This window comes from Loxodonta africana, chromosome 14, assembly GCF_030014295.1.
Source record: "Loxodonta africana isolate mLoxAfr1 chromosome 14, mLoxAfr1.hap2, whole genome shotgun sequence".
In the NCBI taxonomy this organism is placed as follows: Eukaryota; Metazoa; Chordata; class Mammalia; order Proboscidea; family Elephantidae; genus Loxodonta; species Loxodonta africana.
Genome location: NC_087355.1, coordinates 66780664 through 66798481, shown reverse-complemented (window position 1 = coordinate 66798481; position 17818 = coordinate 66780664). Strand labels below are relative to the sequence as shown.

Genomic DNA, 17818 nt, shown 5'->3' with positions numbered 1-17818 from the left:
CAGGTGTTGAAAAATAAGACCATGTCCATATGAAGAAGGCTCTTTTGTACTTTATAACGCTAAGTCTTGTTTGCTATGTAAAACCATAGTAGCATTATAACCATGGAAACGACAGACATATAACTTTACTTTAGCTAAAACCTAATTAAGGCTTTTGAAAATAAAATAGCTAAGTTCCTGATGAAGCAAATATGTTTATTCACCATGGCCATGCATTCATTATAATAGGAATAACTTGACAGTATGTTGACTATAGAATTTTCTTCTATATATGCTGTTATTGGACTGTAGTTGCTTTTTGCTGTGAAGTCTTGTTTATTGTCTCTTTGCACCTATTTTTCTAGTTAGTCCTGCTCTAAGTCAGTAACATACGTTAGAGTCATTAATTTGACAAAAGAATAAAACTTTTCTTTCCATATATGGTGATTAAAATATAACTTTATTAACTGTTCTGTTAAAAAAAAATAGTGTTTGTTACTTAACACAAAGGAACACCCAGACAAGAGAAACAAATTCATTTTAAAATTTAGCATATGCAGTAGGGGGCACCAGATGAAGGCAAAAATGAATTCTTATGTTTTAAATCAGCAGCAGCCTGTATCCTGTTTATATTTAATGTGATAGCTGTTTCCCCATTAGTTTTACTGAGAGTTTTAACTTTTCAGTTCTAAGAGCAGTTTTGAAGAAGAGAGCGATAACTTTTCTTGCTTATTAATGCAAATGAAACTTCTCATGACCAGTTTATTAATTAAACAAATTTTTTCTTAAACCTTTACTATTTTCTGAGTTTAAAAAGGTGGAGTGGGAACCACATTTAATAATTCCTTGCTTAGAACAAAGCATTAATTTTGTATTTTTAATAACTTTTTGATAAAATGGTTTTTTATTAGAGGAAAAAAAGGAAAGCCCCAGTGATTTGAAAGCTTTATTTTGTTTTCTTTGTATGTGACTGAATGAATTTTTAAATCTGGGAGCCTATTTCCTATAGCTAATAAACAGTTCTATAGAAATTTATTTCCAGAAAGGCTTGTTTTGAATATTGGCATCATTGAATAGTTCTGTTTTCTTCTCCCCCGCCCTCCTTGACATCTAGTCCAATATCAGATGGAAATGATGCGGAGCCTTCGCCATGTAAACATTGACCATCTCCACGTGGGCTGGTACCAGTCCACATACTATGGGTCGTTCGTCACCCGGGCGCTCCTGGACTCTCAGTTCAGCTACCAGCACGCCATTGAGGAATCTGTCGTTCTCATTTATGGTTAGTAGGAGGTTCCTTTATTATTCTTTTCTTCCCTTAATATTATTACTACTATTTTTGCTTTCTGTCTTTTTGCCTCTAAGAGCAGCCTGGCAGGGCTTCTCAAGTAAATACCAACCCTGTTTCTGCAGCAGCCTCAGCAGCAGCTAAGTCTAGACAGGGTTTCCTTCTTTCTGTTTATTTTTCTTGCTATCAGAGCCCTGATGTGTACGTTTTGGAATGCTGGAGTAGCTGCTTCATTTTATTCCTCCACCTCCCCTCCCTCGTTGCAGGAGCTGGTGGAACTAGACCAGATGTCTAACAAACCCCGATTGCTGGAGTGTCTGGCTCTGTACGTGACTGACCAATCATAACACAGCTTGCCAAGTTTTTCTTTTTTTTTTTATGCCTCTGACAGCAGTGTACAAAACCTGGACTGTTTCTTAGCACAAAGATTTTTTTCTTTTCGGCCTGTTTAATGGTGTTTCCTCAAGCTCTCCAGACCAGATGTTCTGTGCTGTATCAGAACTGTGGGCAATTAAACAGCTTTATGGCCTTCCCCCTCCCCAAACACTCACAGTCTGCCGTATCTGGCAGACTTGCATATAGTTTCCAGCTGAGAAGTAAATGTAACGTCCTGAGTATCTGTCAGAAAAAATACTAATGAATACGATCAATCTTAGGAGCTGCCCCAAAATTGTTTCAGTATGTTAACAATTGGATTACAGTAAAGAACAAGTTGTTAAAGCGTACTTATATTGGCTGGAAATGTTGCATCATCAGACCTTGATGAATTTTCCACTTGTTTCAATCTATTTTCGTTTTTACTTTAGCACCTATTTCTAAAAGTTTCACTGTGTTAAGTTTCAGACAACATGAATGTTAACACAGGTTTTAGGCGAATATTGGCGTGCCAGAGCCGTTATCATGCAGCGAGTGTTAAGCACTCTTACTCACGGAGCGTTTAAGCAGTTAGTTCGGACAAAATTGGTTTTTCTAAAACTGAAAGACACTTTGTGATAGCAGTTTGACTTTAGTGGTTCTATTTTCAGAATCCATTTTTTAATTACGAAAATTGAACAGTGAATATTAGAATGGATAAATTTTCTTTGCAGGGTTATTCATTTTAAATTCCAGAACTACAGAAATGCATGCAGTGAATTTTCATATTTAATATTCATCAGTATTTTTCTCCTAATTTGATAAGATGAATTCTTGGTTCTAGCTGAGGAATCGATTTGAAAATAACGCAACTGTGTTTTGAGTCTCCTATTTTTCCTTTTAGGGAGGAAATTATTCTACCTATTATAGGTAGGGTATGTAGGATCCTAAATTTTCACTTACTGTTTGCTAAAATGGCTTGAATCTGTTTCAGATTATGTTATGATTATTTCTTATTTTGATCTTTATTTTGCAAAGGGTGTGTGATAAGTAACAAATGGGCACAAAATCAATGTTGTTGGAGCCCTGGTAGTGACAAATTCTTAGTAATTTTTTTCTCTTTTCCTTATTTGAGATCCCATAAAAACTGCCCAAGGGTCTCTCTCGCTGAAGGCATACAGACTGACTCCTAAGCTGATGGAAGTATGTAAAGAGAAGGATTTTTCTCCTGAAGCGTAAGTGTTTTGGGTCTATGAAGGCATATGGTAAAGGTTTGGTATTTTTCTTTTAAATTTTTAGTTTTCCACATTTATTGAGTCCTCGCTGGTGGTGTGATAACACTTTTGCCATGTGGACTGGAGAAGCTTTCTGTATGGCTGAGAGCCACTTAATTTCTTCCTTTCCATGTTTAAACTATTTTTTATGGGATGTCTCATCTGTTGTTCTCACCAAGGGTGAATTTTGTTAGGGTGAGCATTAATTAGCAACTGAATTTGAAGGACTAAATGACTGAATAAAGGAAGATAGAAAGAGTGATCAGAAACTGTCAGGTTGTAAGCTATGTGTCAGAACAGTTGTGAGCTGTATGTCTTCTTGTCTGAGCTCCTGTTTCTTGAGGGAGTGGGAAAGATACAGACATTTTAAGGACTCAGTCAAGAATGCTGCTTATTAGAAATTTGAGAATTTCCATTAACATGAAGAGAACTAATTGATAGAGATGGTTTGCGATCCTACTTTATGTAAATATTGGAATATTTACACTAAAATTTTTTTAAAAAATTCTTCCATGTTCTGTTAATTATAGGAATTTTATTTATTAAATCAAAGTTCATGGTTTTGACTTCATGTAGGACGACTCATTAGTAGTTTCTCACTTGACCCCAAAAGAAATTATGGGGCAAAGACTTTGAAATGTACTATTTGTGAATATGGTAGTTAGAACTAAACTATGAGAAGCTGCCTTTTTGCTGTGTCCTGAACCATTGTATGTGGAGCGTCCTGTGAGTATTTTGCTCGCCTTAATCTCTGTAGCTCAGTAGGCTTCTAAAACGAACCTTTCAGGAGTTGGGGTATTTCTGCTTTTTGCTATTTACTTTTTAAAAATGTTTTAGGTATAGATGGTTTAGGATAACTTCCTATAATATTTATATTTTAGTAACAATGAAAATTTAAGGAATGAATAGGTTTTTTGTTTTTGGTAAGAATCTTATTTTCAGGCTTATAGTTCAAAGCTCAGATCATTTTCAGAGTTATTCAAAACACTCAGCTTGTACTTGACTATGTAAAACTCTAGTTTCTCTCCCTTTTTAAAGGGATGCATGCTAATGAAACAAACATAAAGATCCTGGAGAGGGCTTGTAATTAGATAAAATGTATGAAACAGTCAATTTAACACCTACTTCTGACCAGCAGAGTAAAGTCTTTTTAACATGCTTCACAGATTGAAAAAGGCAAATATCACCTTCGAGCACATGTTTGAAGAAGTGCCGATTGTAATAAAAAATTCACATCTGATCAACGTCCTAATGTGGGAGCTTGAGAAGAAGTCAGCTGTAGCAGATAAACATGAATTGCTCAGCCTTGCTAGCAGGTAAGTAGCCCTGCCTCATGAGAAGTCCCTCTGGAACACGATCTTTACTGCACAAGACTCTTTTACATATTCTTTACTTAAAAACAAGGAAAAAATTACTTAACATTTTGATGTTGGTAAGACGTATGTAACAACATCTACCGCTTGTCCGGCCTTGTTAAGATCCCAGGAAAAACCCCAAACTGATAAAGTGAACAGTGTTGGAATACTGAGCACTCCTCTTCTGAGAACCGTTTGCTGTATCATTTGTGCTCTGATACTGTAAACGGCCCTGGGTTGGTGGAGGGGGGGAGCAGTTATTTGGCTGAGATTTATTTATTGTATACCGTCCTCAGACGCTTATGGTACTGTTTCTGGATATTTAATAACACTCGGGAGACAGTCAAAAATGCTTCTTTCTTTTACTGGTTGCACTTGCCCTTGCTCATTTGCAAATTTTGTCAGTTGTAAGCTTTCAGTCATTCGAGTTTTCAGCTAAAATTTGAATATTCTTCACCAGATACTGGCTTTTACCATCTTAGGCCATAGTGACAAGTTTCCTCTAATGTGACTGCTTTAGCTACCTGGTTGCCAAGATATTATATATTACACTGATATAATGCTGACTGAGGTGTTCCAAAACATTATGAAATTAATGGTTACTTTCTCCCCACCTGTTGCTTGTAACAGATGTGTGAACAGAGTCACTTATATATCGTCTTAAATGTGAATTTGTGTGGTGGGAGGTGGCTAGCAGCTGACCTGCTACAAGTCTAAAATTAGATAGAGTAGGTGATCAGTCTGTGTATTTGTTCAATGACTGAAAGAAATAAATTGTATTTTCTTAAGCAGCCGGTGTGGAGCAGAAGCTCAATTATTTATCACATTTCTTACTGTCTCAGATAGAAGCACAGAAGAACATGCAGACTTTCTACTTCCCCAGTACAAGGGAAGTGAGCAGAAGGACCACAGAACCCAGTGTTGTTCTTCATGCTCAGAATGGGTGGGACTGTGGTGTGGGAATGCTATCTTCCATTGTGTGGATCCATCATGAGGGCTGCTAGGGGAGGGGGATGGCACCTGAGTGGTAAGTGAAGTACTAAGTGATGCAGCCAGGTCACGAGGCAGATTTGACACCAAAGACTATACTGTTTGACTGCAAACATATTCATAATAATCTCTTCATTTGTCTATTTTAGAAATTCATATTTTTTCTGTATTGCTTTTATAAGAGACACCTGTGTTTAAAACTTTGAAGTAAGAACCTTTTTCCGCATGTAAGGTTATAATTTGATGTATTAAACATATAGTTATATAATAATTTTCTTGCTTTGAATTTACTCCATGAAAGCTTTTGCTTGTATAATCTGTGCCCTCACCTTTTCCCAAGCTTCCTTTACTGAGCATACAAAACAAATAAAGCTCTTCTGTGCTTTCACATTACCAAAGAGCTGGTCTGTCATGTCTGTTTGTCTAAGGCAGCATCTGTAATAGCCAGGAAAATGTTCCCAATTCACCATAGCAACGAAGCCCTGGACAAATACTTCATTATAGTTTTTATCTTCTCTACTTTACTTTATGTGTAATAGGAAAAGACTGAAATAGGACTTTTGTACATTTTAATTTTTAATTTCTAGTACTAATAGTGTGATGGTGGCAGGCCAGTTGCCATGAGAAGTTTTCTAAGACGCCCCACCAGAAATCATTGTTAAGCAGCTCCTTAAACATTTTGTTTGGTCTTGCCTTTTGCAACCTATATTTGGATGCCAGTGCTTTGATTTACCTGATAACTTTGTTCTACACTATAAATAATAATAATAAAAAAAAAAATTTATTTTTCATTTTATTAGATGGAAGTTCTAATGGTTCTTCCATAACAGCCTTTATTAATTTTTTTAAAAAATGTGTTACAATAAGCTTCCAGCTTTCCACACATGAAAAACAATTCTGTATTCTTCTTTAGAAAAATAAACTAGAGGTTGGCCATCGTATATAAAGATAATATGGATAAGTTGATACTGTAGCCAGAGCAGACTTATCACTCCATGTCCTGGTACACATCTGTTTAAGTTATCTGTTTTTAGTTCTTTGTTTCCTTGGCAGTAAAAGAAAATGCTGTATTATTGAAATTCCTAAGAGTAATTCTCTATTCCAATATTCTAGTTGAACTGGTACTGAAAAGATTCCCCAGAAAATTGCTCTTGGTAATGGATCTGATGTCTTGTGAATGTTATCAGTGAAATGGTTATGCACTGTTAATTTCTTGTGCCCTTCAAGGCCCGTACTCTACAGTAGGTGTTTTAGTATTTCTGATTGAATATATTTCTGAAGAGATTTATTTTAGTATAAATTATTTGAAATGATCGAAGTTCACATATCTGTTCTTGTGGCAGTGTTCTTTCATTATTATTACATATACTTACAGCACCTAACGGATTGACACAGTGGCTGCAGCAGTGGGCTAAGACATAGAATGATCCTGAGGGTGGGGCAAGACTGGGCAGCGCTTCATTCTGTTTGATGTAGGTTTGCTATGAGTCGAAACTGACTTGACGGCACCTAACGACAACAGCAACACAAGGCACATAATATTAATATTTTACACTAAAAACATTTATTTGATGGGGGGAGAGGGTCTGTTCTAGTGGTGTCTTTTTCATTACTAAAATCAGTATATAGTCAGTCCCTATGATTCAACATTTGAGTATAAATAATAGGTTTTCCTCTTTATATATGGCAATACCTCTCCTTTTTGGTTCTCTCCGTTACCACCGTTCCCCCATTCCCTGCCCCCACAAACTCTAGTCATAAGATTGGTAGTGACCTTTTCCTACATAAATGACGTTTTAACAACTAATCATGTAGTTCTTCATGACATTTCTTGTACTTCGTACAGCTCTTTGGGCCTCAGTTCTTTCATTGGTGAAAATGAAAGGATCTGTGTCTGCTTTTAGACCAATCCCACTGTTTACTTGGTTCTTCTTTTCCTAACTCATTTACATGCCCTGGAGCACAGTTAAACTCGGGTTTGTTAAGAAAAAGTGTTCATGACTTCTGAGTTTGAGTTAAACTTCGTTGTTAAGAAAATAAACACTGTAGATATTTTATTTGGTAATTGTAACAGTTCCTATCCTAGCATATGTGAGTTCTGACAGTAAGAAACAGAGCCGTTTCAGATACTGGTGGTACAGGTGTGGGTTCCGCATGGACAGGTCCATAACAAGTTGACTCAGACTCTTTCCTCTACCCCTGAGTTTATGTGTGTATGTGCTTTTCTCATTCTTGTATCAAAAGGCAGATCCATTTAGTAACTCAGAATTGTTTAGAGCAATGGCAAAACCATAACTTGAAGTACAACATGTCAGTGTATTTACTTTACATTTCAGCAATCATCTGGGAAAGAATCTACAGTTGCTGATGGACAGAGTGGATGAAATGAGCCAAGATATCATTAAATATAACACGTACATGAGAAACACTAGTAAACAGCAGCAGCAGAAACATCAGGTTCGTATTATGTAAAAATTAAACAAACATCATTAAATTCATTCCTCTGAGTATGACACTTCAAGAGTCATCTTCAGAATGATCTACATTATCTTTGGTAAATCACTGACCGTTAGCTAGTAACTGTGTCATATTTAGAAAGATTTTTTTTTCTAAATATTATGTTTCTATATATTTTTCTTTATATAGTATGATCCTAATACATTATCTACAAGCTGTACTTGCCAATGCCTATCTTGACAATTGGTATACTGAGCTCAGATTGTAAGGCCAAGGTTATGCAGATAAGAGATGCATTTATTGAGAAAGGCAAAGAGATTCCAAAATGTCACAGCTCATTTCTTCACTAACTATAATTGGGTTGGTAGTGACTCATTGCACCATAGTTAGCAATCTTCAGTTCATTTAAAAAACTGAGCAACTGTGATTAAGAGCGAGCAATTTTGATAGGAAATAATAGACCAACTGCTGTGAAATATTATAATAGAGATGAAAACCCTAGAATTACCTGCATACTTTCATATGTACATAGATGATGCCATGGCCATTTAACCTTTTCTTTATTAGTGTTACCTGAAGCCACAGGATTTTCACAGTTCCTGGAACACTGTTTTTAGACTATGTTGCTCTAAAATGTTCTTAGCGTTTGATTCATAGATGAGTTAATTCTAGAATGCTTATCTATGAAAGTCGTGTTTGTGTATGACTATTCTGTATTTGTTCAAAAGAACTTTAAACTAGGTGCTGTTAGTATAGAATTCTAAGCATAACTAAGTGGTCCTGAGAATCATGTGTTAAAAATAATTTAAATATTGGAGTTCTTCCATTTTTTTAAATTTAAAATGCGTTGTTCCCACAGTAATTAGAATTGAGAAAATGTAAATCTATAAAGCATCTTTTTTAACTGAAGAGATGTGTTTCCAGGTCTCTGATAACCCAACTTGATTCCCTTCTCTGACTGGTCCTTCATGTAGGTAAGGGACTAGCCTGTGATATCAAATTGAATATCATCCACCTCTAAGACAGTTGATTCTGAAAACCAAATTTACAGATACCTTTTGGAATTCTAATATGTTTAAATTTAGCAAGCCTTTACATTTATTCAGACCAGCACCATTCAATATTTATCTCAGTGTTACTCTCATATCCCATAAATGACTACAGGAATCTTCACAAAGCAAGGTACTCTTCCTCTTTAGGAAGAACTAGCCTCTCTTTCAGTTTTTATAGGAATGCAGGGACTAAATTTTTACTAACCCACCTTGACTTCTCATTACCTGCTTATGTGTCAGATACTTTTCCTCTACTGTTGAAAGGAATCCACAAATACAGTGAACCTTGCCAGAGCCAGAACTCAACGAGACGGCCTTTTTCCTCCAGATCTGGCACGTGTTCCACCAGCGGCGGTGTGCAGTCTTACCACTTTTCTGTCCCTCCTTTTACTGGAAAAGATTTGAATTTTCCCCCTCTGACAGGTTTCCACCTTATACAGATTCTGGCTTTCGAAGGTGTTGCCATATTAGCTCCTGACTATAATTGATCCGTAAGTTTTTACGATTTACACACCACACACACATATGTATAAAATATATACAGGTAGTCCCCAGTTTAAGAGGGGGTTCTGTTCCGATGATGACTCCATCATGAAATGGTTCTGACATGTCTTTTTTTTTTTTTTTTTAGTTTTCATTATTACTGCCTTTTATTATCAGTATCTTTATAAATTCACCACTTGTCTGTCAGTTTGTTGTACCACGATGACTTGGGTGTTGCTGTGATGCTGGACTCTATGCCACTGGTATTTCAATTACAATCAGCGTCATCCATGTTGGACAGGTTTCAGTGGAGCTTCCAGACAAAGACAGACAAGAAATAAGGACCTGGCAGTCTACTTTTGAAAAAAATTGGCCAGTGAAAATCTTATAAATAGCAGTGGAACATTTTCTGATGTAGTGCTAGAAGATGAGCCCCTCAGGTTAGAAGGCACTCAAAATATGATCTGGGGAAGAGCTACCTCCTCAAAGCAGAGTCGGCCTTAATGATGTGGATAGGGTCAAGTTTTCAGGACCTTCATTTGCTGATGTGGCACTACTCAAAATGAGAAGAAAACAGCTGCAAACATCCATTAATAACTGGAGTGTGGAAAGTACAAAGTATGAATCTAGGAAAACTGGAAGTAGTCAGAAATGAAATGGAATGCATAAAGATCTGTATCCTAGGCATTAGTGAGCTGAAATGGACTGATATTGGCCATTTTGAATTAGACAATCTTATGGTCTGCTATGTCAGAAATGACAAATTGCAGAGGAATGGCATTGCATTTCAGGTTCTGCCCTGAAGTACAATGCTGTCAGTGATAGGATAATATCCATAAACCTACAAGGAAGACCAGTTGGTACAGCTGTTATTCATATTTATGCACTAACCATTAATGCCAAAAATGAAGACTTTTACCAACTTCTGCAGTCTGAAATTAATGAGACATGCAATCAGGATTTATTGGTAATTACTGGATACTGGAATGCGAAAGTTGGAAACAAAGGTGAAGGATCAGTAGTCGGAAAATATGGCCTCAGTGGCAGAAATGACATAGGAGATTGCATGATAGAATTTTGCAAGACCAACGACTTTTCACTGCAAATACCTCTTTTCAACAACAAACAGCAACTATACATGTGGACCTTGCCGGGTAGAATACACAGGAATCAAATCAACTGCATCTGTGGACAGAGACAATGGAGAAGCTCACTATCATCAGTCAGAACAAGGCCAGGGGCTGACTGTGGAACAGACCATCAGTGGCTCATATGCAAGTTCAAGTTGAAGCGGAAGCAAATTAAAACAAATCCAGGAGAACCTAAGTACCATCTCAAGAATGGATTTGACATGTTGAACACTAAGGACCAAAGACCAGACGAGTTGTTGGATGGTATCAAGGACATCATACATGAAGAAAGCAAAAAGTCATTGAAAAGACAGGAAAGGAAAAAAAAAAAAAATGAATGTTAGAAGAGACTCTGAAGGTTACTCTTGAACGTAGAGTAGCTAAAGCAAAAGGAAGAAATGATGAAGTAAAAGACCTGAACAGAAGATTTCAAAGGGCGACTTGAGAAGACGAAGTATTATAATAAAATGTCCAAAGACCTGGAGACAGAAAACCAAAAGGGAATAACATGCTCAGCATTTCTCAAGCTGAAAGAACTAAAGAAAAAATTCAAGTCTTGAATTGCAATATTGAAGAATTTTATGGGAAAAATATTAAATGACACAGGAAGCATCAAAAGATGGAAGGAATACACAGATACTGTACTGAAAAGAATTGGTCAACGCTCAACCATTTCAGGAGATAACATATGATTCAGAACCGGTGGTACTGAAGGAAGAAGTCCAAGCTGCACTGAGGGCATTGGCAAAAAACAAGGCTTCAGGAATTGATGGAATACCAATTGAGATGTTTCAACAAACATACGTAGTGCTGGAAGTGCTATGCCAAGAAATTTGAAAGACAGCTACCTGGCCAACCAGCTAGAAGAGATACATATTTCTGCCGATTCCAAAGAAAGGTGATCCAACCAAATGTGGAAACTGTTGAATAATATCATTAATATCACACACAAGTAAAATTTTACTGAAGATCATTCAGAAACAGTTGCAGTAGTACATCATCAGGAGACTGCCAGAAATTCATGCCGGATTCAGAACAGGCCGTGGAACAAGAAATATCATTGCTGATGTCAGATGGATCTTGGCTGAAGGCAGAGAATACCAGAAGGATGTTTACCTGTGTTTTATTGACTATGCAGAGGCATTCGGCCATGTGGATCATAACAAATTATGGATAACATTGCATAGAATGGGAATTCCAGAACACTTAATTGTGCTTATGTGTAACCTGTATGTAGACCAAGATGCAGTTGTTCAGATAGAACAAGGGGATGCTGCATGGTTTAAAATCAGGAAAGGTGTGCGTCAGGGTTATATTGTTACACCTTACTTATTCCATCTGTATGCTGAGCACATAATCTGAGAAGCTAGACTATATAGAGAATATCGTGGCATCAGGATTGGAGGTATACTCATTAACAACTTGCGATATGCAGATGACATAATTTTGATTGCTGAAAGGGAAGAGGACTTGAAGCACTTACTCATGAAGACCAAACACTAAAGCCTTGAGTATGGATTATACCTCAACGTAAAGAAAACAGAAATCCTCACAACTGGACCAATAAGCAACATCATGATACACGAAGAAAATATTGAAGTTGTCCAGGATTTCATTTTACTTGGCTCCATAATCAACACCTGTGGAAGCAAAACTTGAGAAATCAAAGGATGTATTGCATTGGGCAAATCTGGTGCAAAAAACCTCTTTAAAGTGTCGAAAAGCAAAGATGTCACTCTGAAGACTAAGGTGCACCTGACCCAAGCCATGGTATTTTCAATCATCTCATACACATGTGTGAAAGATGGACAGTGAATAAAGAAGACCAAAGAATTGATGCCTTTGAATTATGATGTTGATGAAGAATATTGAATATAACATGGACTTCCAGAAGAACGAGCAAATCTGTCACTGGAAGTACAGCCAGAATGCTCCTTAGAAGGGAGGATGACAAGACGTCTTGCTGCTTAGGACATGTTATAAGGAGGGACAAGTCGCTGGAAAAGATCATGCTTGGTTGGTAAAGTAGAGGGTCAGTTTGTAAAAGGAGATGACACTCCAAGAGATGGATTAACACAATGGCTGCAACAATTGGCTTAGATGTAGCAATGATTGTGAAGATGGCACAGGACCTGGCAGTGTTTCGTTCTGTTGTACATAGGGTTGCTGTGAGTCTGAATTGACTCAATGTCGCCCAACAATAGCATCTTTATAAATCCAATCTTTGTCTTTGGTGGTTGGCATGGGAATGATAACATCAGCAAATTACACACTGCAACATTGTATGTAGTATGTATTACTGATGATGGCATGTCCCCCCTCCCCCCCCCAAAAAAAAGGATTGTCAGTGCAATTTGTCTTAATTTGAATACATCATAATTCAGGGACTGTATTTTTAAAAATATGTATTTTTTCCCCCATCTTCTTTTTGAGAATCATAGGAATCCAGAGTTTGAAAGTCTTTGAGGTATCATGTGAGCTAGTGATCATTTTTAGCTAAAACATGTGGCAGGTGCTTATCTGTTATTAAGATAGTAGTAATAATAAAAATAACAGTGATAATATCATCAGAATTGATAAGGATAAAGCTGAAAGAATTCCCCAATGTGGTAGTTAATTACTTAGTCATTAAAGTTAGGTAGTGTGTAGTGCTGTCGTTTACCTCGTAATAAATGGTAAAGTCACTCCCTTTCACTCACCAGTCACAAGCTTCTTTGCCTTTTAAGTCCCTGTTACTTATATGCCAGTTTTGTTTTTCTGAATTAGTTATGGACACTTGGAGCTCAGAGTGACACTAGCGTTTACAACAACAGAGATTTATTGGACTGTTGCCATATTTAGCTACATAGAAGTAAGAGTTACCAGTGGTTACAGTTTATAAAACTGAAGTCGGAGTTCGGAGCAACAGGGCTTTGCCGGTTACATTAGTGAGGGAGGTCTTTTTTTTCTTCTTAAGTAGAGAAAAATAATGAAATCCTTTTCCCTCTGAATTTTAGTATCAGCAGCGCCGCCAGCAGGAGAATATGCAGCGCCAGAGTCGAGGAGAACCCCCGCTACCTGAGGAGGACCTGTCCAAACTCTTCAAACCACCCCAGCCCCCTGCCAGGATGGATTCGCTGCTTATTGCAGGTATTGTTAGCCAGTGCAAAAACCTGGACAGTTTTCTCTATTGCTTAGGAAGTTGAAGGCGATGAGAAATTTAGGAACAGAAAAATATACTTAAAAAGCTATTACATTTAAAATAGTTGAATGATGAATTCAAATCTGGCACCTGTAATTACTGAAATTTAAGAATTCGTAAATCAGTCCTTCACTCTGAATACATCTAAATATTTTGAGATGGCATTATAAGCTTCTAAAATGGCATGGTTTTATTTGAGTCATTTTTCATGGAAACCAAGAAAGAATATTTACAGTCATAATGAAAAAGATAATTTGGCTCAAACCCCTCACTCTTCATTTTCTAACTTAGCATTGAGCCCATATCTGTACAAGCAGGTGTTTGAGTGGAATGAAATTGAAATTTTGGAGCTGAAGAGAAGTACCTTTCCCTTGCTTTGATTTAAATTGTAACAACATAAGTGTAATTCTGGATTAACTTTATTTGGCAATCATATTGAACACTATCTATCCAGAGATAGAGCAGAAGGAAGGCCTGGTCATCTACTTCCAAATGCTGAGCTGTTGAAAACCCAGTGGAATACAGTTCTACTGTAAAGCACAGGGCTTGCCATGATTTGGAATTGGCTTGATGGTAATTGGTTTGGTTTTTTGGTTTAACATAGTGGAGACCTTCCTCCCTGTAGTAGGACTTGATTTAAATACACTAACGTTCATGCTCTTATTTGGCTGTAATAACCTTACTTCAAACAAACAGTTGCTGTCCAGTCAATTCTGGTTCACGGTGACCCCATATGTGTCAGAATAGGACTGTGCCCCACAGGGTTTTCAGTGGCTGTGACCTTCTGGAGGTAGATTGCCAGGGCTTGCTTTCAGTGCGCCTCTGGGTGGATTTGAATCATCAACCTTTCCGTTAGTAGCTGAATGTGCAACTGTTTGTGTCACCCAGGGACTCCTTAATAACAGTAGTCTTCTGTGTAAATGCTGTTAAATCCTATTTGATCCAATCAGCCTATTACCCATGAGACATGTATTAGAGTGAAAATCATACTCAAAAGCTGATGTTTCATAATTTCTCTATTCTATTGATATTAGTGTGGGAGAAAAAAAATCCAGGTTCCTTAAAACTTTCTAATATACATAAAAATTTAGGAAACAGACATTTGAAACAGAGTTGTATTTTTAATACTTTGACAAAAAAGTGTAAACAGCTTAACAACAAAAAGACAATCCAATTAAAAAATGGGCAAAGGATTTGAACAGAGTTCACCAAAGAGGATTTTCAAATGTCCAACAAACACAAGAAAAGATGCTTATTGCCATTAGCAATTAGAGAGATAGAAATCAAAAACCACAATAAGATACCACCTCACCCCTATTAGAATAAAACAAAAACCAAACTTACTGCTGTCGAGTTGATTCTGACTCATAGTTGACCCTATAGGATAGAGTAGAACTGCCCTATAGGGTTTCCAAGGAGTGGCTGGTAAATTCAAACTGCCGACCTTTCAGTTAGCAGCCGAGCTCTTAACCACTGTGCCACCAGGGCTGCCCTGTTGGAATGGCAGTGATCAAAAAAACATAAAACGGTAGGTGTTGGTGAGGTTGTGGAGAAACTGGAGCCTTTATCTGTTGCCGATGGGAATGTAAAATGGTACAGCCACTGTGGAAAACAGTTTGACTGTTGCTCAAAATGCTGAACATAGAGCTACCATATGACTCAGCAGTCCCAATCCTAGGTATGTACCCAGAAGAAGCGAAGACAGGAATGCAAACAGGGAACTGTATATCACTGTTTAGTGCAGCACTTTCCATAATAGCCAACCGATGAGTGGGTAAATAAAATGTGTTATATACATACATGGAAACCCTGGTGGCATAGTGGTTAAGTGCTACGGCTGCTAACCAAAGGGTTGGCAGTTCGAATCCGCCAGGCGGTCCTCGGAAACTCTATGGGGCAGTTCTACTCTGTCCTATAGGGTGGCTATGAGTCAGAATCGAATCAACAGCACTGGGTTTGGTTTTTTGATATGCATACATACATACAATGGAATATTAAAACTGTTGCCATCTAGTTGATTCTGATTCATAGTGACCCTATAGGACAGAGTAGAACTGCCCCATAGGGTTTCCAAGGCTGTAAGTCTTTAAGGAAGCCGACTGCCACACCTTTCTCCCACAGAGCAGCTGGCAGGTTCAGACGGACCTGGTTAGCAGCCTAGCAGTTAACCATGGCCCCAAGGGAGAGAGCTCTTACCCGTAAAGAGAAATGAAGTCCTGATATATGCCACAGCATGGATGAACCTTGAAAACATCACAGTGATCAAAATAAGTCAGCCATAAAAGGGCAAATACTGTATAATCTCATTTATATGAAACAAGCAAATATATAGAAACCAAAGATGACTAGTGGTTACCAGAGGTGAGAGGGAGGGGAAAGAGGAAACTTTTGCCTAGGGGCATTGGGTTTATGTTAATGGTAGTGGAATGATTTGGAAGTGGATGGTGAGAATGGTTGTACAACTTGAAGAATGTAATCAGTGTCACTGAACGTTAAACATTTAGAAATTGTGGAGTTGGCATATGTTTTGTTGTGTATATTTTTACCACATTAAAAAATACATATATAAATGGGGAAAATGGCTGACTGTTGTATCAGACCATTGGTTTTAAGACTTAAAAGGCAATGATGGAGCCCCTTCTACAAGCGGACTCTGCTCCTGCTCTGCTTGGGTGGAGAGAGGGCTCCAGAGGCACTCTGGACGAACCCTTGTATTTCCAAACTCAACATTTCCAGGCTGAGAACTACTATACTTGCTCATTTCTGGGTCAGGCGAGTTGGGTTCGTTTTCAGTTCTATGCTTTTATTTTTTCTTATCTCTTTTCTACCTCACTAAGGAGAGCCAGTGCTATTTTCTCAGTTGCCCTAGTACAGTGCTGGTCTGATCTGCATAGTACATTTTGATTGACCCCTAGTTTGTATTTACTACAGCAGATGGCTTTTTAAAAAGTTGTGGTTTGTCTTCATTCTCCATGTTAGAATTGATTTTTATAAATTCTTGATTTAAAAAAAATACTGCTGATTTTCTTGTTTGACTGTTGTTCTTGGTCATTTTACAAATTGTGGAACACATAATGACATATTCTCTTTCTTCCTTTCCGAAATGCACAGGCCAGATAAACACTTACTGCCAGAACATCAAGGAGTTCACTGCCCAGAACCTAGGTAAACTCTTCATGGCCCAGGCTCTTCAAGAATATAACAATTAAGAAAAGGAATTAGCATGGACTCTTGAGATCACATTGGGGCAACTCTTGGAAGAAGGAGTTTGCATATTGAAAAGCACAGGGGATTTCTTTAATGTCATTGGCTCTGATATTGTCTTTCAAGTCAAAAATAAAATAAAACTTTTTTTCATAGTCTCGACTACTTGCTTATTGGTTTCAGATGTATTTTACTTAGCTTCTTGTTTTTGTTTCGATAAGACGAGGCTTGACCAGAAGTCTCACCAGGCTCAGACTTACGAATTCCATCTTTGCTACCTCTGAGGTGCCACATTGCAGTTACTCAGTCCAGTGCCGCGTGTCTTAACTCCTGACCCAGGGGCTCTGACACATACTGTGAATTTTTATACCCTCATTGCTCCCAAGTGAGTGCCTGCCCCTGCAAGCCCAGGCTTCATGTACTTACTCAGGAGCCCCTTGTTCCCATGCCTGGAATGACCTGTCCTACTTCCTGTAGGTCTACCTTTTCAGTTCTTCAGGTGGTGGTCGGCTAGTCCCTGGCTCACAAGCCAGTGGGCATAGGAATTTAAAAAACAGTTTCACCGAAGTACCATGTTTTGCATGAAAATGATATCCATTCTGTATATACAGTTTTATTTTCACTTAGGGTTTGTTATTCATCTTTCCATTCCATGAAATACTGTTCCATTAACAGTGAGTGCTGGGAGTGGAGAAGGATTGGGAGAACAGTGATGCTTTGGACAGAAATGTATTTTCATAATTTCATATTTGAAAGATTACTTATAAAAAATCCCATGTAAAACAAAAAATCAGATCTACCAGCTGGCGGGGTGTACCTATGAGACTCCTACATGGTGATTTTTACCATGAAGACATGGACCCTTAGATGATTATTAATTATCAAATAGGGGGATGAATAAAAATAGAGTTAATAAGTCCTTTTTTTGACAGAGTCGTTTTGAAGGCATCACTGGGGCACCGGGTCAGGTAGTCACATTGAAACCTGGCTCTTCCCCTCTTGGTGTGTCTGAGGTAGTTTCCCTGTGCCTCAGTTTCTTAATCAGGGTGAGATAAGAAACAGGGACAAGAG

At 37.8% G+C, this 17818-nt stretch overlaps 1 protein-coding gene across 1 annotated transcript in view; it reads left to right on the top strand.

Annotated features, from left to right (window-relative positions):
- The window catches only part of EIF3H (eukaryotic translation initiation factor 3 subunit H), a 130546-nt gene extending 113615 nt beyond the window's left edge, over nucleotides 1–16931 (top strand). The window contains exons 3-8 of the mRNA XM_003408444.4: nucleotides 1094–1261; nucleotides 2757–2856; nucleotides 4062–4211; nucleotides 7577–7697; nucleotides 13359–13491; nucleotides 16655–16931. Of these exons, the coding sequence (XP_003408492.1) occupies nucleotides 1094–1261; nucleotides 2757–2856; nucleotides 4062–4211; nucleotides 7577–7697; nucleotides 13359–13491; nucleotides 16655–16752 (770 nt within the window). The 3' untranslated portion in view covers nucleotides 16753–16931. The remainder of the gene's footprint in view (nucleotides 1–1093; nucleotides 1262–2756; nucleotides 2857–4061; nucleotides 4212–7576; nucleotides 7698–13358; nucleotides 13492–16654) is intronic.
- Nucleotides 16932–17818: the final 887 nt, after the last annotated feature.